The sequence below is a fragment of the Sus scrofa genome, chromosome 1 (assembly GCF_054392235.1).
Source record: "Sus scrofa isolate SSC_HxYL_T2T_F1_AM1 chromosome 1, Sscrofa_HxYL_maternal_Yorkshire_Landrace_v2.0, whole genome shotgun sequence".
NCBI classification, from domain to species: Eukaryota; Metazoa; Chordata; class Mammalia; order Artiodactyla; family Suidae; genus Sus; species Sus scrofa.
Genome location: NC_139383.1, coordinates 168,922,082 through 168,945,672, shown reverse-complemented (window position 1 = coordinate 168,945,672; position 23,591 = coordinate 168,922,082). Strand labels below are relative to the sequence as shown.

Here is a 23,591-nt window from a genome sequence, read left to right as displayed (position 1 = left end):
GAAACTTACCTGGCCAGCTGTTAGCATCAACTCTGAAGGCAAGAAGGTAAATGCTAGCATTATCTAATACCATTTTCAGCAATGAACATTGCCCTGGGATTTTATTTTACATTATGGATGCTATATTTATTCATTTTTATTAAGGCAAATGTCTTTAAAAAAATAGCAATTTGTTTTATGAAGTTTGAATTTTTGTTAAATGTGGCAGTACCTGCTAGGAGATACTAGCAACACTTGTCACTGCCCTCAGCCCCAAAACACCTGGGTAGATGTTTAATGTATCGGATGGATTTTTTAAAAATGTGGATGTCAATAATTTTTCTGTCTTTACATACTTGACAGAATGTATTTCATCCTTTTATTATCTCTGAAATACAAAATGGTAAAATACTTAGAATACCTGTAAATATGAGTTTAGATTTCTCTTTTTCAATATACATTGGAAATGCTTTTGATTGCATCTTTTACCAGTATTTCTTTGTTTATAGATATTGTTTATCATTTAGTTCATTATAACCAGGTTTTATATTTATTCCATATACCTTTGTGAACCTGGAATTTCATTCTTGGGTTTTAATAGCTTTGTAAAAATTATGGAAATTATAAGACATGAAATACTTTTGGGATGTGCTTTTTTCTTTCTATACTATGTAGTTAAGTATACAGCATAATTTCACTCATAATATCTTGGGTTGTTAGAAAATCTATCTAGTCTAAACTTGTGCATTTTTTTCTTTAAAAGAAACCATATTTTAATATTGAACAATTTATAATAAAGTAGAAAATTAATCAAAAGTTGATTCTACTATATAATACCTCTATTGATTCCAGCTGCCTGCAGAATGTATAGAGTTAATATGAAATACTGAATTATCTAATACTTCAAACAGTAGAATTACTTACAATAAAAAAAGCAAAGGATAGCAAATCCATAAGTACTTATCAATTGCCTGTATATAGCATCATTTGTTTTCTCTATTGATGGGATACGAATATGGATAAAAAACATGGAACCTGCTCTCAAGAGAATTATTCTCTGAAAATAAAGATAGAAATATCAAAAGCAGATAAAGTTATAAGGGAAATAGATATACAAACATGTGTTCTTTATATATATAAACATATATAAATATTATATGTTTCATATAAACATATGATTACAAGATTAGAAAGGACATGGAAAAATAAAAGCAATTGATTTGTTAGTATTATGAGAGAAAATTCAAATTTATTGTACTTGTAGGCCTTCCAACCTGGTGCAGTTGGTTATGAATCTGACTGCGGCAGTTCTGGTGGCTGTGGAGGCGCGGCTTTGATCCCCAGTCCTGCACAATGGATTAAAGGATCTGGCCATAAAGATAATGATAAATAAATAAGTAAATAAATTTGTCATACTTGTATAACACAGGCAAGTACATTCAATATCTTGTAATAACCTATAATGGAAAAGAATCTATAGAAGAACAGATGTATGTATGTATGTATAACTGAATCACTTTGCTATACACCTGAAACTAACACATCATTGTAAATCAACTATATTTCAATAAAAATTAACAAACAAAAGACAGAAACAAACAATGAAACCCCAAATTTATTATGAGGCAGAACCTCATAACTAATATTCTGTCATCTGTACAATAAATTTGAATTTGGAAACAAATTTCTTCTTTTACTTCATTAGAGGGTAAATAACAAATTGCCTACTTGGGAAGTATTACAGGCAAAATTTAATATTTTTACTGATATGAAAGTGACTTTTTTTCTTTTTTTTTCTGAATGAAAATTGCCCATCAGCTCCTCCCTATATAGCTATGGCTGGCAGGAGGTAAGGATGAAATAATGCAAGCCAGTCCTGCTTTGGGATAAGGCATTTGGAGTCTTGCAGTTTCAATCTCTCTATCCATATGTTTTGCTTTTTCAGGGCTGCACTCACAGCGTATGGAGGTTCCAAGGCTAGGGGTCTAATTGGAGCTGCAGTTGCTGGCCACAGCCACAGTCACAGCAATGCCAAATCCGAGCTGCGCCTGTGACCTACACCACAGTTTATGGCAATGCTGGATCCTTAACCCACTGAGTGAGGCTAGAGATCGAACCTGCAACCTTATGGTTCCTAGTTGAATTTGTTTCCACTGTGCTATGATGGGAACTCCTCAATCTATATTTATAATGCATTTGTGTAGATTTCAATGAAATGTGAAAATGATTTTCTAGTAAATATTCGATATAGAGGATCCTGATAGATCTCAGGCGTCTTGGAAGGGCAGACAAACTGGTGCCTGAGTTGCCCATGGGCAGAGGAAGTTCAGGAAAGCCCTGATGGACACGCCACCCTGGGAGATCATTTCTACAGCCCAGGATCCTTTCTACAGCCCAGAGACATAGATAAGACACATACCTGCTGGAAGCATCCTTCTGCCATAAAATTGTGTGGTGGGTCACTCAGGGAATAGCGTTGTGTAGTAGTAGTGTTATCTGCTCTGGATGGCAGCAGGGGCAGGAGGGAGGAGAGTGGCTTTGAGATTGGGCGAAATTGACCTGTTTGCACATCAGCTGCATCATTTAATGATGAGATGTACAATGAAGATAATTTATAACTTATGAGATTTTTTGAGAACTAGAGACAATATTTGTGAAATGCCAGGTACATTGCAGGCTCAAATGAAGTGCTAGCTGTTACTAAAGAGTCATTGTGGGCGAGGGTATTACTAATTCTTTGAGATGAATAGAGGTTTGAGGGACCTTTCTCTCTTGTAAAGTTATTTCAAATCTTAAAATAATCAGGACCGAAGTTAATTATGTACAAGTTTTTCAAGTTGTAGCTTATTAGGAGGCAGCCTACATCAGCAATCAGCCTTCAGGTTTAGACTTAGCCAAACAGTAATTTCTCTGTGTGGTGGATCCTTTCCAGAGTAGACATAAAGTAACTTCTGTTAATGCTTGGGGAACATGTCCTAATTGTAGCTGGAGCCAAATTTCATTGTGAGAATTTACTCTTGAATTTTCAATATACTCCTAGTTTTTGTGTTAAAACACAAATAAAATTCCAATGGCTTAAAATTAACTGCCATGTTTAGTAATACATCTACAGTACATTTTAAAATTATATATATATATATAACTTTAAAAAGTTATATAACTTTAAAATATATGTATATGTATATATATATAGCTCTAAAGCATATAAAAGTACATAAGAAACAAGTGTATTAAATTGTGATGATGGTTGTACAACTCTAAATATAATAAAATTCATTGAGTTAAAAAAAAAAAGAGTTCCCACCGTGGCTCAGTGGTAATGAACCTGACTAGAATCCTTGAGGACATGGGTTCTGGCCCCCATCAGTGGATTAAGGATCTGGTGTTGCCTTAAGCTGTGGTGTGGTTGCAGACATGGTTTGGATCTGGTATTGCTGTGGCTCTGGTGTAGGATGGCATCTACAACTCTGATTAGATCCCTACCCTGGGAACTTCCATATGCCATGAGTGCAGCCCTAGAAAGATAAAAAAAAATTTTTTTAAAAAAGAAAGAAAGGAATAAAAAATAGAGGTGGTGAAATAAACAAAAAATAAAATAATATATAACTTTAAAAAGTTATATATAAAAAGTTATATATAATTTTAAAATATACATATATGTATGTATATATAGTTATAAAACAAAATATTATAAAACATATAAAAGTGCATAAGTGCATTAGTTGTGATGATGGTTATATAACTATAAATATCATAAAATTCATTGAAAAAAAACTAAGAAATCAAGAAATTTAACATTTCCAGCTCCCTAGAAGCCTCTCATGCATGGCCCCATGAGTCCTAAAGCTGCTGCCATCAGCTAAGAAGAGCAAATTCTGCTTTTCCTCTTCCCGATCTCAGGAGGATTGTTGGTAGTTTGAAAGTGACCATGGTGGGGCTATTTATACCATGGAAATTGGCAAATATTTCAGATAATGGATTTTTTTTTTTTTTTTTGCTTTTTGGAGAATCAGTCTAACCCACCACTGTCCCTACCTGTTGCTAACCATGGTTCCTCCCCATCCACCCACATGGTGACCACTCTCCTGACTTCTAAAACTGCAGGTTAGCGTCACCTGTTTTCACTACACATGATTCCTGAGAGATCCCAGATAGTCAGCCTCTTTGGTTATATATCCCATCACATGGCTAAACAACAAGTTATTTATTTATTCCACTGATGGACCTCTATGTTATTTCTAAATTTTGGCTATTATGAAAGCGATGCTATAAATATATTTGTACACAAAATGTTTTAAAATCTGAAGGTTATTTTGCTCTATACCTCTGAAAAATAGCTCTTACAGTTACATTTTAGTATTCTGAGGGTTAGATCTCCACCTTTTCCATTGATTGCTAAATTGGTCCTATTTGTAAGTCTAATGGATTTGGAAACAGTGGTTTAGACATTACAGTATTCAAATTAGTAGAGATGTAAAGGGATTTTTGATAAAGACAAGAAAAGTGAGCTCAAATTTCTTGACTTGATTTGATTTTTTGTAACAACACATCATCACATGACTTTTATTGACCATCGAAGCCTATCTTTAACAAATGAAAACAGTTAAGAAGCATTAAATGTTAAAAAGTGTTATGTTTTTAATTGTCAACTTAAATCTGCAATATTAAGAAGGCTTACCTTTTAATGAAAGCTGTTTTAAAAAAATCTTCCTGTGTAACACTCCTTTGCCTTTTCTACTTCATTTTATGAATTAATATCTTGTTCCTTTGTGTTCCTTAGACTCTCTGCTACAGCTGCTTATATTGTAATATCTGTTGTGCTAATAGAGCATGGATTTCCCAAAGGCAGAGGCTATGTCTTGTTCAGTTTTTCTCATATGCAGTGACTAACCCAGTGGGAAAACTTCATAAATGTTGGTTTATTGATAAAGTAGGTTGTTGTCAGATTTGGCCAGTTTCTAATTTCAAAACTCAAACAACAAACAAACAAACCCCCAAAACCCTCAGAAGATGATTGCCAGATGACATTTAATTAAGCCATTCCTGTTGTCCATATTTTAGAGTTTTATAAAAAGCCAGGAAGGATTTCCCTATTACAGAAGCTTACATTGAGTCCTATAATATTCACTGCAGCTCTTGGGCCATTTTTCTGTTCCTGCCATTCTCACCTCTCCCTTGGAAAGGCAGGCAATGTGAAGTTACCTAGTCTGTCATGGAAGCCAGCCTATGGGATATAATCAGGTGCACACTCAGGAAAGGGAACTGTTTCTGGATGAGAACATAATAGGAGTTGAAGCCAGGTTAAGGAACTTGTGAAAAGTTTACCAACTTTAGTGCAGATTCTGTGTTCTTTATGCATAAATGGGCACAGAGAGAGAGAGTCTGGAGGGGAAGGTGCTTTGCAGCTCACCGAGTGAGTAAGGGTAGTCCCAGAATTAGAAAGGAGTGTTAAAAAGAAGCATCTTCCATCAGAGACCAGGCACGGGCATGGGAGGATCTTAGCCCTGCTTTTCTCTTTGCCAGCATGTGATTGTGTACAAGTCACCTCACTTCTGCTGGCCTCAGGTTTTTTGTTTTTGTTTTTTTTTAAACTTGGGAGGAAGGGAGTTGGCTGCAGTGAGCAATATTGATTCCTTTAAAGCAGGTAAGATACTTATTGTTCAAGTCTGTGCATTGTCCTGCCAAGAAGAAACACCCTTCCACTCTGAAGCCAGGGGCACATCTCCACTGGGGCACAAGGGGTGACTCTGAGCAAATAGCTGGGTACAAAGGTCCAGGGTGGGATCATTCAGTCTTTTAATCCAAAACCTTTTTCTTCTTCAATATAGTTTGTCTCCAGTCTTCTTTTCTTTTTATGGCCAAACCTGTAGCATATGAAGTTCCTGGGCCAGGGATCTAATTGGAGCTGCAGCTGAGGCAACAGCCATGCCACAGCCATGGCGACACTGGATCTGAGCCACTTCTGTGACCTACACTGCAGCTTGTGGCAACACTGGATCCTTAACCCACTGAGTGAGGTCAGGTATCAAACCCACATCTTCATGCAGACTTCATCGTGTCCTTAATCCACGGAGCCTCCACCTAGTCTTTTTTTAAACAGCAGTGAACAAATAGCCAGAATGAACATTGCCTTCTCTTCCTTTGATGCCAAAGACTATGATTAAATATCAACCTTTGTTGTATAGCCAAGGCCTTAAAAAAATATTAGACTACCTGTCACCCAAAATTTTATGACTTAACAAAAGCCTGTGAAATCCCCTCTGTTCAGATATTTTTTAATTTATTTGATTTCTCTACTTCCTTAGTAGACTTGTTTACTACATATTTAAAATGAGCTGTTATTACAGAAACATTGTGTTAGAGATGAAGTTATTTTTCAACACATGCAAGTGTAGCTTTCTGAGGTGTGAGGCATTATTGAATTTCCAGACACACCCAGGACATATGTTTCTTGGAAAACACCTATTTGAACTTAGCTCTAATAGCACAGAATGAGGAATATGCTTATGTACAAATTTGGCAGAAAAAAGTGTGAGATTAAAAATAAACCATTTGGAGTTCCCATTGTGGCTCAGCGGTAACAAACCCGACTAGTCCACGAGGACATGGCTTCGATCCCTGGCCTCATTCAGTGGGTGGGGGATCTGGCATTGCTGTGAGCTGTGGTGTAAGTTGCAGACATGGCTCAGATCCCATGTTGCAGGCTGGCAGCTACAGCTCTGATTTGACCCCTCACCTGGGAACTTCCATACACTCTAAAAAGTTGAAAAAAAAAAAAAAAAGCCATAAGCTGAAAAAAGGAGGAAAGTATCAACATGAAACAGACATGAGACTGCCCAGCCTATTCTACACTGAAGGGCAACTTAGTAGAAATAGTAGATGCGGTAGAAAGAGCACTTAATTTGAGCAAAGTACAAGTGGGATTTGATTCCTCAGTTTTCTCATCCATAACAAGGGGGTGATAATATCTCCCTTGCAAAGGAGGATTAAAGCTAATATATATAAAACACATGTCTGGTATGCTTTAAAGAAGTTGTCATCTTTTTGAATTAGGTTTCTTTTTTTGGTCTTTTGTCTGTTTAGGGCTGCATTGGCAGCATATGGAGGTTCCCAGGCGAGGGGTCTAATTGGCGCTGTAGCTGCTGGCCTACACCACAGCCACAGCAATGCCAGATAGAAGCTGCATCTGTGACCTACACCACAGCTCATGGCAACACTAGATCCCTAACCCGCTGAGCAAGGCCAGGGATCAAACCTGCAACCTCATGGTTCCTAGTCGGATTCGTTTCTGCTGCGCCACAATGGGAACTCTTTGAATTAGTTTTATAAACTAAAAAGGTCTATATTTAAATGGGAAGATGCTAAAACCACCGTACACCATTTAATTCAATGCAGTAACTATTTCTTAATGCTTACCATGTACCTTGTGTCTGGTGATAAAAACACAAAATAAAGGGGCTTTTGTTTCCATCTTGGAAAGTCACAATATCCTTAGGACAAAAGATACAAGAAAAGACATTGCATTTGAGAGGGATAAGTCCCAGGTGAGATCTACATAGGATTCCCTTGACACTTCTGGAATAGATTATTGGGGGGGGGGGGCAAGGACTCTGTCCCAAATGAGTCACTTTCTTGCTTTGGTTCACTGCTACCTGTGGTTCTACACTGTTAAGAGTAGGTGTTAAACCAAAGGACTTCTAACCCCCCACATCTTTCAAGGTCTGTTATCTCTTGATTAATATTAATGACTGACGGCAGTGCCTCACATCCTGCAGGTTGTATATGGAATGAGCCAAAAGGAGGTGAGAATGTTGCAAAGGGCACAGCCCAGGACAACTGGCTGGGCATATCCGAAGTCACAGGACATAGAGGGGAGCAAGATTACAGGCAAAAGACTTAGGCAGAACCTGATAGTGCCTGTGAACGAGGAGGTGGAATGTTATTTCCTTGATGGATAACTTGACCATGGCTTTGCTTACCTGAATAATGAAGTTCTACAACAAAGTGGGTAGAATCATGCTTCCCAAAAGATATGTTTAAATCCTAATCCCCAGTACCTGTGAACATGAGCTGATTTGGAAGTAGGGTTTTGGCCGATGTAGTGAGGTCATACTGTGTTGGGGCTGGGATTAAATCTTGACTAGTGTCCTTATAAGGAAAAAGAAATTTGGATGGACACACACACACACACAACTGCAATGACACAGGGAAGAAGACCATGTGAAGGTGGAGGCAGAGAATAGAGAGAGGCCTCTACCAGCCAAGAATTGCTGCCAAAAACTGCTAGGAGAAATGCATGAAAGAGATTTCCCTGAGAGCTTCCAGAAAGAACAAATTCTGCCAACACCTTGATTTTGGATTTCTGGCCAGAACTGTGAGAGAATCCATTTTTGCTGTTTAAGTCACCAGTTGGTGTAATCTGTCGTGGCAGCCCTTGGAAACTAATGCACACCACTGAGTGAAAATAGATCTCTGTCTGTATCAACATTAGCATCTACATACCAGGAGGCTGGTGACCTTAGTTTCCCAGTTTTTAATGATGTATTGACTAAATGCATATGATTTTATCTCAGGTATTGAAAATGAGAACTGTGCTCTAATTAATCATCATTTCCTCTTGTTTTGTTTGGTTTGGTTTGATTTTAGGCTGTCATCAGATTCACGATGGACTCACTGATTACAGCAAACAGCAAATTTTGCTTTGATCTTTTCCAAAAGATAAGCAAAGATGATTATCAAAAGAACATCTTCTTCTGTCCTCTGAGCATCTCAGCTGCCCTTGGCATGGTCCGCCTGGGGGCCAGAAATGACAGTGCACATCAGATCGACAAGGTGCAGATCCAGGGCTCAGAGTCAGTCCCTAATACCCGTTTGGCAAAAGCCTAGCTGTCCACTCTGCCCTGGGATCACAGGAGCCAGGACCTCCCTCAATGTCCCCGCCTTGTTCCTTGCTTTCTTGTCCATCCAACAAGGCTCAGTTAAGCCTCCAACTGCTTACTATGCCTCCCCAACCTCACCTGTCTGATAGCTGTTCTCATCACCTTCTCTGTTGCTGTCTGCATATCCCATGCTCTTTCTCTCTGTAATTATCGATACCAATATTGCCAGGAATTTTTAGTGTGTGCACAGGTTTTTCTCTCTCACTCATTCCACTGAATAAACATCTATCAAGCACCAGTTATGTATCTAGTGGCTATAGATCCTGGTGTCCTCTTTGACTTCTTTCTTTCTCTCTCACATCAACTTTGTCAGAAATGCCTGCTGGCTTTTCCTGTGAAAGAGATCTAGGACCCATGTGCTTTCTGCCCCTCCTGAGCTCTGCCCTTTCTTCCTGGGTACAGCTCTGCTTCCACAGACAGTGTTCTCAACCCAGGTGTCTCAAAGATCCTTTTAAAGCCAGAGTCAGATCCTGTTTCTCATTGGCTCAAAACCTGGACTTCCCATTTCACTAATGATAGAAGCCCGAGCCCTTTCAGACCCATGAGGGTCTGGGGATCTGAATCCAGATAACCTGGTGACTCCATCCCCCTTCTACCAGCACCCCTCACACCAGCCACACTGCACCCTGTCCTTGGGAATTCCATACCCACTGCTGCCTTAGGTTCCTTGCTCCATTCCCTTTGCCTGATGATGATTCTTCCCCAGGAAACTCATCTGTAGCTTACTTTCTTCTCCAGGACTTTGATGAGAGTTTACCTTCTCAATGAGGTTTATCTTGATCTGCAATCTAACACTGCATTCTGGACCCCAGCACCCTAAGCTTCCTTCTTATTCCAGCTCCCTCCCCTCATGTGGCATTTTCTGTTTTCTAACATATTGTCTACAGTAATTAATTATAATGGGTATTATTTTTTCTATGCCTCCCCCTTTAGAATGTAATCTCCCAGAAGGCAGGAATATTTGTCCTAGAACAGAGCTTGGCTTGTAGTAGGCACCCAATGCAAATTTGTACGGTGAATAAATGGAAGTGATAGGAACAACACCCCCAGTAAACTACAGACTCCTGAGACCAGGTCTTATACTTCCCAGGACTTGGCCCGGAGCACAGGGGTTAAGTATGAACACAGCCACTGTTCCTGACATGGAGGAGTGACTTATTAGATTGAAGCAGAATGTTTCTAGCATCACACTACTTTATTCATTTATTCTTATTTGGAGTATTATTCCACTAGCCAAACTTATATCAAGTGTGTTTGGTGTCCTCCAAGCTGGGTTTCACATGTTCCTTCTCCAGGCACTGGGCGTCACCTGCCAGCAGAACTGATCTGAGTGGTGCCAGAAGCCCCTTTGTTTCTCATCTTTATGCAAAGCTCTGGATAACCTATCTTTTGCTTGATTGACATGAAGCTCTAGATCAGTGCAGTTTAATATAAATATCATTTAAGCAACATATGTATTTAAAAGTTTTTAGGAGCCATACTAAAATAGTAAGAGATAGGTGAGACTAATTTTAACAATATATATTGTTTAACCCAGTACATCCACCATATTATCATATCAACATTAGTTAAAACACTTAAATGAAATATTTTACGCTCTTTTCTTTTTCATACTAAGTCTTCAAAATATGGTGTGTATTTTACACTCACTCTCAGTTCAGGCCGACTCAATAGCCACAAGTGGCTTGTGGATGCCTTGATGTTCTTTTAGTTTACTTACATTCATTCTTAAATGAAGTCCCAGGGAGTAGCATGTAGTTTACTTCCCCTCCATTCCACCTCACAGTCCTAGTCCGAAAAAATCCACTTTCCTTAAACCATTGTTGATTGTTTGGTTGGACAATGTGATCACTGTCACTGCCACATTATAGAAATGTTTCTGAAGCGATTCACATTTCCTGCTGTCTGTACTGTCTGAAAGACCCCATTCCATCATCACACAGGTGCTACACTTCGACGAATTTTCCCAGAATGAAAGCAAAGAACCTGGTCCCTGTCTGAAAAGAGAAAAACACAAAGTGCATGCTGACAGCTCTGTGGAAGGGCAGAAGGAAACGACAGGGTCCCTGACTCTGCAGGTGAGCTGCCATCCACTCCTGCCCCTTTTCCTCACAAACTGTTCATTCTGAATGTCCTATATTTGGCCGTGGTTGCTTATCCCCAAGGCCTAGGTCCTGACTGTCATCAACAGTAGCATCCATAGCAACAACCCCAGATGACTCACAACTTCTTTCTTATACATCTTATAGGTCCTTGGCAGTAAGCTAGCTTCCTAAAGAGTAGGATCTAGCATCTTCTGCTCGAGATAAAGGACCTTATAGCCCCAGTTCAGATCTATGTTTACTGGTGCCAGATCTCCAGGATGGAGTGTGGTTGAGGATGAAGTCAGTAGACAGCAGGGGGAGGAAGCAGCTACTCCTCCCTTTCTCTTTCCACTTTTGCCTGTTCTATTTCCTGCTGAAGTCTGTACTGACACACAAGACTTTTATTTGTTGTCTTATAACAGGAGTAAAGATATTCTCCTGGTTCTGTATCCCCCTGTGTTAAATAGTTTAAGAGGAGGGCGAAGAGAAGATGACTTCTTTCTTGAATCTTTTTGAATACGGAGTAAAACAAGGCACGCTGGTCTGAGATACGGTGTGCACTGCGGAGTCCCCAGATATATGTTTCCTGGGTGATCGTGACACCAGCCTGGGAGCCAAGACTGGGGCCACTTCTCACCCTCCATTCCATTCTTCTCTGCTCGCTTACATGTAAACAAAGTGAAATGACAACTTGCATTAGTGATGTTTTAACACTTCCCATAAGATCACATTTTGTCTTTTCTTTTGTTAGGCCAAGTCTTCAAGTGATGCGAGTGAACTGCTCAGCTGCTACTTCGGGCAGCTTCTCTCCAGATTAGACAGGATTAAAGTTGATTACACCCTGAGTATCGCCAACAGGCTTTACGGGGAGCAGGAATTCCCAGTCTGTCCGGTGAGTCAGGGATGACTGGTGATTAAAGCTACTGTATCACTGACTAGCTAAAAACCAGCAAGTAGCTGGATTACTCACCTGCTGTCTAGGACACAAACACCTGACAGGGATGTCCAGGACCCACCCCTTTCTCCCCCACACCTGTTGCCTTCCTCCCAGTTTTAAAAAATGAGCAATTTAGAGGTGGAAAGAGGGTCATGTGACCACCAGCCTACGGAGCATGTGTGGATTTGGTAATGTTCTCTCCCATGACCCTCTTTCCCAATCAAGGGGTCTGGTAGATGCACTTGGTAACCACTGTTCCTATTGGTCCCTCCTCCCCCAAAAAGGCACTTCTCTAAAATCACCTTTTATGCCATGATCACCTCCCTATGAAATAGTACTCACTTAAACAGTGAGGTGTAGCCAAAGGACTTGGAGCCAAAAAGTTCAAGGCTTGTCTCTGTGGCTAAACAGCTTTGTACTTAGACCAGGATGCCTGTGAATCTGGGCTTCTGTTTTCTCTCTTGCCTCTAGAAGGAGCCACATACTTAGCAATAAACACAAGGGGTGAGACCTATTGCAAAGGTGGTGTACAAAGGGTTAGGGCTGGCCCAGTAGGAGGCGGTATCCTACTTTGACCAAAATTAGTACATTCTCTTACAATGAAAATGAAATTTTATTTTTTATTTTTTTCTTTCTTTTAAAATGTTTTATTTATTTTTTATTTTTATTTTTTGCTATTTTCTTTTGTTTTATTTCCCCAATACATTATTTTTTTTTTCCTGCTGTACAGCATGGTGGCCCAGTTATACAAACATGTACACATTCTTTTTTGTCACATTACCATGCTCCACCATAAGTGACTAGACATAGTTACCAGTGCTACACAGCAAGATCTCATTGCTTATCCATTCCAAAGGCAATAGTCTGCATCTGTTTACCCCAAGCACCCAATCCATCCCACTCCCCCACCCCTTGGCAACCACAAGTCTGTTCTCCAAGTCCATGATTTTCTTTTCTGTGGAAAGGTTCAGCTGTGCCATATATTAGGTTCCAGATATAAGTGATATCATATGGTATTTGTCTTTCTCTCTCTGACTTACTTCACTCAGTATGAGAGTCTCTAGTTCCATACATGTTGCTGCAAATGGCATTATTATTATTTTTAATGGCTGAGTAGTATTCCATTGTGTGTGTGTGTGTGTGTGTGTGTATCCAATATATATATTGGATCTTCCTAATCCAATCATCTGTCAATGGATATTAATCAAGGAAATTAAAGAAGATGTAAAGAAGTGGAAAGATATTCCATGCTCCTGGGTTGGAAAAATTGATGGTGTAAAAATGGCCATACTACCCAAAGCAATCTACAGATTCAATGCCATCCCTATCCAATTACCCATGACATTTTTCACAGAACTAGAACAAACAATCCAAAAATTTATATGGAACCACACAGGACCCAGAATTGCCAAAGCAATTCTGAGGAACAATAACCCCAAGCAAGAGGCATAACTCTCCCAGACGTCAGGCAATATTACAAAGTAACAGTAATCAAGTCAATGTGGTACCAAAACAGACAGACAGACCAATGGAACAGAATAGAGAAACTAGGAATAAACACAGACACTTTTGGTCAATTAATCTTTGACAAAGGAGGCAAGAACATAAAATGGGAAAAAGACAGTCTTTCAATAAGTATTGCTGGGAAAAGCTGGACAGCTGCATGCAAATTGATGAAACTAGAACATACCCTCATACCATGCACGAAAATAAATCAAATGGCTGAAAGACGTGAATATAAGACAAGACACCATCAAACTCCTGTAAGTGAAATTTTATATGCTTTTTTTTAAAACTAGGACTATTGAAATATAAATTTATATAATATACAATTAATTTATTAAAATATACACTGCAATGATTTTGTATATTACATTAAATATTTTTCAAAATTGTAGTAAAATTTCTAAAACACAAAAACTTCCATTGTAGTCATTTCTAAGTATACAATTCAGTAGCATTAATTACATTCACAATGTTGTGTAATGATCACCCTGTTTCTAGAACTTTTTCATCACCCTAAATAGAAACTTTGGAATCATTCATCAGGTTTCTTATTCTTAAAAAATAGAAGCATTTTACAGCAAGGTTTCTAAAGTTTCTTGCTATTTGTCTTGTGAGGTCTCCACAAATAAAATGTCTAAATCTGGTAGGAAAACTTGTGTCCTCGTAACTACGGACAGCTCCATGAATAAGCATTCTATACCCTAAGTTGTCACTATAGCCACAGATGTTTCTTGCTAATTAAGACCTGGCATAGGTAGAGACCACAGGCATCTGATTTAAATGACTAGGCACAGTTTCTCCTTAGGCTCCTCATGACTGCTTCACTCCTATTAGCATAATTATATAGTTTATTGTATTATTTCCATTCATTCCAATTTATTAGGAATACTTAGAAGGTGTGATTCAGTTTTACCACACGACGATTGAAAGTGTTGATTTTCGGAATGACGCTGAAAAATCCAGACAAGAGATTAACTTCTGGGTTGACTCTCAATCCCAAGGTAAGAAAGACCCAACATATTAGAGGTGGTTTTCTTTTCTATTCCAAAGAAAAAAGTCAGCCCAGCTTTTTCATTGCTAGTCTGTCAGGACCAGAGGCTTACATGTATGGACTGGGTCCAGAGCTTGTTTTGAAGGTGAAAAACCATTAAAATGCTTTGATGCATTTATCGTTGGTTCTTTGCTTCATCATGAAGATGAAATACTTCAACCAAGTAAAATGTCACTAGGATGTCAATTATTTCCATATCTTAAAGGATCAGTAGAAAGATTGTGAAGAGGATCTAGTTATTCAGAGAGAAATGGAAACAATAAAATCCTAATTCTTATCAATTTCTCGGTAGATTTAGAGGTGTTTTCTGAGTGAAGGGGTAATGGTGTTAAGTGGAGACAATTTGAGTTCAACATAAATGGAATAATTTTTTTTGTAACCAAGCAGGACTTTATTCATCCTTATTTATCCCTTTCTGAATATAACAATATATCGGTTCTATTATAACAATATAACACTATAACAGGAGACCTTGAGTGTGGCTCAGTGAATTTTCACCAAGGGAACACATCTTTATAACCACCACCAAGATTTTTTTTCTTTTTTTTTAAAGAATGAAGGAAAGAAAAAGAACACTACCAGAAACCCACTCCTGCTTTCTTTGTCATTCCTCTCCCAAGGATAGCCATTTTCCTCACTTCTAACATTAAACATTAGTTTTGCCTGTTTTGGAACTTTGTGTAAGTGGAACCATACCACATGTATTCTTTACTGTCTGACTTATTTTATTCAGCAGAGTTTTTTAGTCATATTATTGCATATGGCTGTCATTTGTGCATTCTCATTAATGTGTAGTATTTCATTATACAAGTATACTAAACTTATGTATCCATTTTACTGTAGATGAATGTTTAGATTTTGATAAGAACGAAATTTTTTTTGGTATGTATCTTTTCATCAGTATGCACAATGAATACGTGGATGAATACATGTATCCTACTGTGTATGTAACTAAGAGGGTGATTACATCTCCTGACTGGTGGTACCAATTTATACTCTCTGTCAGTTAATAAGAATTCCATTGTTATAAATGGAATAATTTTTATTATTTATTTATTTTTTTAAGGGCCCCTCCTGTGGCATGTGGAGGTTCCCAGGCTAGGGGAGGAATCAGAGCTGTAGCCGCTGGCCTATGCCACAGCCACAGCAACGTGGGATCTGAGCCACGTCTGCAACCTACACCACAGCTCACGGCAATGCCGGATCCTTAACCCACTGAGCGAGGCCAGGGATCGAACCTGAAACCTCATTGTCCCTAGTAGGATTTGTTTCTGTTGCGCCACTATGGGAACTCCCAGGAATAATTTTTCATATGAAACTGCCTTGACTGATCTTTTCTTGGAGAAAGCCTCTAAACTGCAAAGTTATTTCTCCTTCCTTCCTCCACAATCCACAAATATTCCTATTCCTTCAAGGTTCCATTCAGTTGCCAAGAGGAAAACTGCTTCACTAAAAAAAAAAAAAAAAAAAAAAAAAAAAAAAAAAATCGTACCAAGGCATGAATATCTACTTATTCCTTACTTAACCCAGTTAGTTAACAAGTGCAGTAATGTCAGCGTCATCTATTACTATGGGATTTAATAGAAACCTTCTTGAGGTGGGGAGGCTTCTCATCTTAAGGCCTAGGCATGCATTCAAGTAACTGATGATTTAGAATTTTAAAGTGGAAAAGGATGCATACTGAAAATGGAGCATTGCCTGATAGCATAGGCTTTTCCAGTCTGCTGTAGGGCTGTGTGTTTGTGATGGGAGTCCAGAGCTGGACCAAGAATGGAGAGGATGCTGGACGGATCTCAGCCACTTGCTGCTTTTTGGCTGTGGGTACTCACATTTCATGGGCCGTAGTTTATTTTTCTATAAAGGAGAGATAATAGTAATCCACTTCTCATGATGGATTAGGATGGAATGAGAGAGGGCACAGGTCTAGCATATGCATTTTTATTTATATTAAGCGTATGTATTCTGCTGTGATGAGTGCTTGAGATAGGAAATGTACACAGAACTTTTTCTAAGGAGGTTATAGCATAATTAGGTGGCAGCACCTATACTTTGAAAGACTCAACCATGGGATAAAGTGACAGATGGCAAGTTCCAATCACAGTGATAGAAACTTGGGAGGTTCTCTCAGTTACAAAGCTCCGAATTGGATTCCCCTCCCCCGTAATCCCTCCCCTTACCTCCACTTCCACCCCCTCAGGATTATTAATGGTTGAATTTTCTTGGATTAGTTCCTGAACCAGACATGCTCTAGCCTTGGGGATATTAAACTGAATTTAAAAAACTCTGTCTTCGTGAGTGATTTTGCTACAATTCATATTCAGGATATTCTCTGGAACCTCTTTTTTAATTTTTTAAAATTATTTTTATTTTTTTTTACTTTATAATTTTAATTTTTTCCATTATAGTTGATTTACAGTGTTCTGTCAAAAGTGACCCATTCATACACACACACACACACACACACACACACACACACACACACATATATCTTCTTTTTCTCACATTATCCTCTATCAGGTTCCATCGCAAGTAATCTGGATATAGTTCCCTGTGCTATACAGCAGGATCTCATTGCTTATCCACTCCAAATGCAATAGTTTACATCTATTAACCCCATGAACCTCTTTTTTTCAAAGGTAAAATCAAGGAACTCTTCAGCAAGGACACTATCAACAATGCCACTGTGCTGGTGCTGGTCAATGCCGTTTACTTCAAGGCCAAGTGGGAAGAATATTTTGACAATGAAAACACAGTTGATGCACCTTTCTCTCTAAGTGAGGTACTATATCAGAGCACACAGTTTTCTAGATAATCCACCCACAATTTCCACTAAGTGTGATTGGCAGTATGTATATCAAATCTAAGATTTTGCTCTCTGGGTGACATTTAAAATAAGAGCATTTTGTTACTAATAAAAACCAGTATCTAAAGTTTGTGAAGCTTTTCATGCCAGGCACTGCACGGAGCATTTTCTCTTCACATTTCCTTTCTTCCCCCAAATAACATGAAAATTGGTGTTATTATCAGTACCATCTAGGAGTTGAGAAGGGGGGAAAAAAACAAACACAAAGGGTAAGTTATTTAGTCAAATTCATCAGGATTCACATTGGTGAATTTTTTCCTTAGAAACCCACGTTTTTTCTTACAAAAAGGCAAATATGGATTATACATATTATATTCTGTGTCTTGTATGTGATTTATAACTATGTATGTATATTACACATATATAGAAAGAGAGCCAACAGGGAATATACATTATCTATTAACATAGGTAATAAGGAGAGAGATATGGTGTTGACATTTTCTTTTCTTTCTTTATCTTTTTTTTTTTGCTTTTTTAGGGCTGCGCCCACAGCATATGGAGGTTCCCAGGCTAGGGGTAGAATCAGAGCTATAGCTGCTGGCCTACACCACAGCCACAGCAACAGCAGAGCCGCATCTGCGACCTACATCACAGCTCACGGCAACACTGGATACCTGACCCACTTAGTGAGACCAAGGATCAAACCCGCATCCTGATGGATACTAGTCAGATTCATTTCTGCCTCACCACTACGGGAACTCCATTGTTGACATTTTCTCATTTTTTTTTGTTTCCTAACTTTCCACCGTGCATATGTACTGCTTCCACAGTGATAAATATTGCTTGTGGGAAAAAAACAACAACAACCCATGTTCTAAGCCAGTGGGCTGTAGAAAGGGGGTTGGGGTCAGACCTCAGCCCATCACTTTCACTCTATTATTCTCTCAAGTGCTGCATATGCTCATCTGCAGTTTGATAACCCCCCACATCCTATGAGGTTTAAGATGCCTGGGGAGGTGCCCTTTCCTCTGACAGAAGCCCATGGAACAGGAGTTGTATGCAGAAGCTTATCATTTAACCAAGGCTCCCATTGATATTACAGTGGGGTCGTCCAGGCCAGTAGGGGTAGGGGGTCATATGAGGCTAAGAGACTGGAAGATAGAGCTGGCAGGGCTTGTTTCCACTGGCCAGGCTGTGGGTAGACATCTGGATGGACAGCTTACAATAAGTGGCCTTGGGAGCTGAAGAACCTATTAAAATCTTGGGAAGATTGAGAATTGGCAAAGTAAGGGCCACCGGACCAGTGGACTGAGGACTTTTTAGGGTGGATCACTGATGTAGCTCAGAATTTCTGGTGAAGCTCCTTCTCATCTTAATGGACCCCTGTTTTCAGGGAAATTGGGGACCATGTGAGTTTGTGAGCTTTTCAAGGCAGTCCTGTGACTTTCTATCTTGTCCACTACAGAATGAACAGAAGAATGTGAAGATGATGAATCGAAAGGGTCTATTTAGAATCGGCTTCATAGAGGAGCTGAAGGCACAGATCCTTGAGCTGAGGTACACCAAGGGAACACTCAGCATGTTTGTGCTGCTGCCATCTTGCTCTACAGATAACTTGAAGGGCCTAGAAGAGGTAAGTCTCCATTTCCCTGTCTCTACAAAACATTTTATTGTGGATTTGGGGAGAGCAGCACTATCAACCATCTACCATCTTGAGGAAGGATGGCATCTGAGCAATCAGAGAGGCAAAGAATATATATGAACCAGGGGAGTTCCCGTCATGCCTCAGCAGAAACGAATCTGGCTAGGTGCAGACCTAAAAAACAAAAAACAAAACAAAAGCAATAAAAAGAAAACAAAAAAACCCCAAAATGAATTGGATGAGATGTTTATTTCTCCTTTGTTAACTAATGAACAAATGCCAAAAATATTGCAGGGGACTTTCTTCTCTAATGTCATAGTTCTTTGCAGTTGTTTTTCTAGACCAGGGAAGCTGGATGCTGAGTAACTTGAGAATTGCTACAAATGAAATGAATTTTCCCTTTACCTGAATATCCCAGCCTCTGGCCTCTTTTTTTTTTTTAATTTTTAAATTTATTTATTTTTTTAGGGCCACACCTGTGGCACATGGAGGTTCCCAGGCTAGGGGTCCAATGGGAGTTGCAGCTGCCGGCATATGCCTCAGCCACAGCAACGTCAGATCCGAGTGCATCTGTGACCTACACCACAGCTCATGCCAATGCTGGATCCTTAACCAATTGAGCAAGGCCAGGGATCGAAACTGCAACCTCATGGTTTCTAGTCAGATTCATTAAATACGGAGTCATGACGGGAACTCCCTGACCTCTGGCCTCTTACACTATTTTGCTGTGGCTCAGTTAAAGGGCCTTTAGCAGAATCTTCTTTTTTGATGCATGTGCCTTGACAGAAGTGGAGATGCTGATACTGAAGCAGGTTGTTTGTGAGATAGGAATTAATAAAGGCGGGGGATGCTTAGCTGCCTATTGTCCTGGGGAGAAAATGAGAGAAATACAGGGAGATGCAAGAACAGATATAACAATTAGAATCATAACCATTATTCAAAGTTGATCATGTGCCAGCACTGTGTTAAGTACTTTGCATACATCATTTTTTTTGTGATACCTTTGTTTTATTTTAAGTTTTATTGCAGTGTAGTTTTTTTTAATCTTTTTTTTTTTTTTTTTTTTTTTTTAGGACCATACCTGTGGCATATGGAAGTTCCCAGGCTAGGGGTCGATTTGAGCTGTAGCTGCTGGGCTACACCACAGCCACATCAAGGTGAGATCTGAGCAGTGTCTGTGACCTACACCACAACTCATGGCAACGCCGAATCCCTAACCCACTGAGTGAGGCCAGGGATTGAACCCATGTCCTCATGGATACTAATCGGGTTTGTTACCTACCACTGAGCCATGACAGGAACTCCTGAAGTATAGTTAATATACCCAAGGCTGTGATAATTTATTTACATTTATTATTTTGTTTAATCTTTGCAAAACCCTGATGGTATTATCTCTCATTTATAGAACAGGGGGTTTAACTTCGGATTATGAAGGCTTGGTCGGGCTCACCAAGCTTAATCAAACGAGCTTTGCTGGGCTATGAACACTAGCCTGTCAGACACTAAAGAAAACTGGAACCCAAATTATCCTGTGATTTTTAAAGGGGAAAGAGAGATTTTCTTGGAGGAGTTTTATTTTATTTATTCATTTATTTATTTTTTTAGTGTATAACCTTTTTTTAAAGTTGATCCATTTTTTTTAGTGTATAACCTTTTTTTAAAGTTGATCCATTTTTAAAAATGATTTTTATTTTTTTCCATTATAGCTGGTTTACAGTGTCCTGTCAAGCTTGGAGGAGTTTTAAAGGAAACCAGAGAATTTTGAGGCTCAGGGAAAGATCTTGAGGCTTGTTACTAACTATGGAAATAAACCCAGGCCCTTGGAAGTACTGGGGGCATCCTTTGCAGGCTCATCATCTGATCCTGAACATTATTTTCTTCCTCTTGCAGCTTGAAAGGAATATCACCTATGAAAAAATCATGGCCTGGAGCAGTTCAGAAAATATGTCAGAAAAAAGAGTAGCTGTCTCCTTCCCCCAGTTTACCCTGGAAGACAGCTACGACCTCAATCCTATCTTACAGGACATGGGCATCACGGATGTCTTTGATGAAACAAAGGCTGACCTTACGGGAATCTCTCCAAGTCCCAATTTGTACCTGTCTAAAGTGGTCCACAAAACCTTTGTGGAAGTGGATGAAAACGGCACCCAGGCAGTCGCCGCCAGTGGGGCTGTCGGCCTGGAAATGTCCTCACCCTCCTGGGAGACCTTTAATGCTAATCACCCTTTTCTCTTTTTCATCAGACATAACAAAACCCAAACCATGCTCTTCTATGGCAGGGTCTGCTCTCCTTGAAAGGAGCTTACTGTCTAGTACATGGGAGCTGGAGAAAAATGGGCACACAGTCTTCCCCCAGTATAACACGGTCATTTGCATTTTTGCTAAACTCTAAAGCTGAGACCGAATTCCATCACAACTCCATGCTCCCTTCCTCCAGCTGTTGGCCCAGGCTTTTCTGACCTTTCTCTCATCCTGTAGCAGATTTTCATCCAAGTCCACTAGTATCGAAGGACCCCTGCTCTCTATATCCTAAACTAAGGATATAAATTTGAGCAAATAAATTTACCCTCTGTGACCTGAAGTTTAACATAATTGAGGATGCTATTGATTCTAAGTCACCTGCCTCCTTGTGAAGGAATCCTGAGAGTTCAAATCATTAGACCACTTCTAGGAAGCTCAGAAACACTTTACCATGGGTGGTAAGAGAAAACGTTTAAATGGAAAGTGTTTTGGAAACTCAGCTCCATTCACCAGACAGTTAAAATCATGCTGCTTCGCTGGGCAAGATGCCCCACCCCTCCTCTTCCATCTTCTGCTGCTTGGAAGGTGCCCTGTGAGATATGTGTCACTTGGGAGAAAGTAGGGCTGGGTGGGTTTCAGTGAGAGCTCCAGGATGTATGACCCCCGCCTCTACCTCCCAAGGTGCACTTTGCACAGAGCAGGGGAATGGTATTTGCCTTGTGAATGTGACATTGACTCAGCAGAGAGGCAGGTGGATTTAAAGGGGATGAGTCTCAGTTGTGTTCCTTATTGAGTCTCCAAGACTGCCATCAGGAAGTGCTCCCCCCGCCTCATCTCTTCCTCACCCCAGTCCTCAGAGAATTCTCTGCATATGGAGGGCTGGTGAGGAGGGCTGCCCTCACTGTGAGCTGCTGGGCTCTTCATTCCCCTCTGTCTGCGCTCTGGTCACGTGGACTGACTTGTTCTCCCAGAGGCCTGGTGAGAGTAGGCCTGGGCCTGGGCAGAATCACGTGGAAACCCTTGTCAGGGAGGCTGTTGGTGTCCTCTCAAGCTGGGGTCCACTGAAAGCCTGGCACCGGAGGGTTCGACATTTGTTTTCTGATGTGTTGTTCTGAATTCTTTTTTTTTATGTCTTTTTTCTTTTTCTTTTCCTTTGCTCTCTTTTTCTCTCTCTTTCTCCCTTTTGTTCGTTCTCCCTTTCTTTCTTTCGTTCTCCCTTTCTTTCTTTCGTTCTCCCTTTCTTTTCTTTCTTTCTTTCTTTCTTTCTTTCTTTCTTTCTTTCTTTCTTTCTTTCTTTCTTTCTTTCTTTCTTTCTCATTCTTTCTTTCTTCCTTCCTTTCTTTCTTCCTTCCTTCCTTCCTTTCTTTCTTTCTTTCTTTCTTTCTTTCTTTCTTTCTTTCTTTCTTTCTTTCTTTCTTTCTTTCTTTCTCATTCTTTCTTCCTTTCTTTCTTTCTTTTTTTTTTTTTTTGCCCACATCTGTGGCATATGTAAGTTTCCAGGCTAGGGGTCATTTTGGAACTGCAGCTGAGAGCCTACACCACAGCCACAGCAACATCCTTATCCCACCGAGTGAGGTGAGGGATCGAACCCTCATCCTTATGGAAACAATGTAGGGTTCTTACTTAACCAGCTAAGCCACAAGGGGAACTTTTTGGTCTGAGTTCTTGAGCTCTGCCTTAGCTGCACGCTCTGGCACCACTGCTGACACGTCTAACTCGAAGAAAGGGTCAGCCTCTCTTCCATAAAGATGAATTTCTGGTCTGGGTTGTGGCTTCGTTTCCCTGCCCTATGACTGTCCTCCTCCCAGTTGCCACTGTATTGGTTAAGTGTGGCTGTGGCAGTTTAGGGGAAGGAGGTAGGTTAACTTCATGTGCTTCCCCCCCACTTTCCTCCTTCTGTGATCTTGTTCTGTGAGAGTCAAGGGCCATGTCTGCATACAGGCTTCTCACTGTCGAAACTTGTTCTTGGTTTAAAAAAAAATTCTCATTGGGAACGTGGCTGTTCTTCCAAGTCCTTCACCTAGAATGCACGTCCCACCAGTCAAATTTATCTCAGATAATTAAATACCTCGCCTCTCCTTCAGTCCCTTCTGGGGTTAACATTTTCAGGGCTGATTCCATGCTGACCTTGGCATCACAGCTGGATGCTGAGAGAGTAACCATGGTCTTCATTGTCTGGCATTGCTCTTCTTCCTATTCTTTCCCCTTGATAAGCACCTTTTCTTATTTGTATTGGGATTTTTCAGTATTTTAATCATAAGGGGAAAATATATCTATTTGCAATAATGAGAAGCACTGTGATTCTTTAATCTTTTTGTAAGTCTTACATTCTTTACTGATCTTTGATTGATTAAAATGTTTCCTAGCGAATAAAGCATTTTTGTCATTAGTTAAAATATCTATGACGTG

At 39.8% G+C, this 23,591-nt stretch overlaps 1 protein-coding gene across 1 annotated transcript; it reads left to right on the top strand.

Annotated features, from left to right (window-relative positions):
• SERPINB12 (serpin family B member 12) lies at positions 1 to 23,578 on the top strand. The gene is made up of 8 exons (XM_021075294.2): positions 1 to 46; positions 8,626 to 8,811; positions 10,862 to 10,996; positions 11,754 to 11,894; positions 14,329 to 14,446; positions 17,133 to 17,275; positions 18,765 to 18,932; positions 20,832 to 23,578. Exons 2-8 carry the CDS (start codon positions 8,644 to 8,646, stop codon positions 21,234 to 21,236), a joined length of 1,278 nt encoding a protein of 425 aa, XP_020930953.1. The 5' UTR covers positions 1 to 46; positions 8,626 to 8,643; the 3' UTR covers positions 21,237 to 23,578.
• Positions 23,579 to 23,591: the final 13 nt, after the last annotated feature.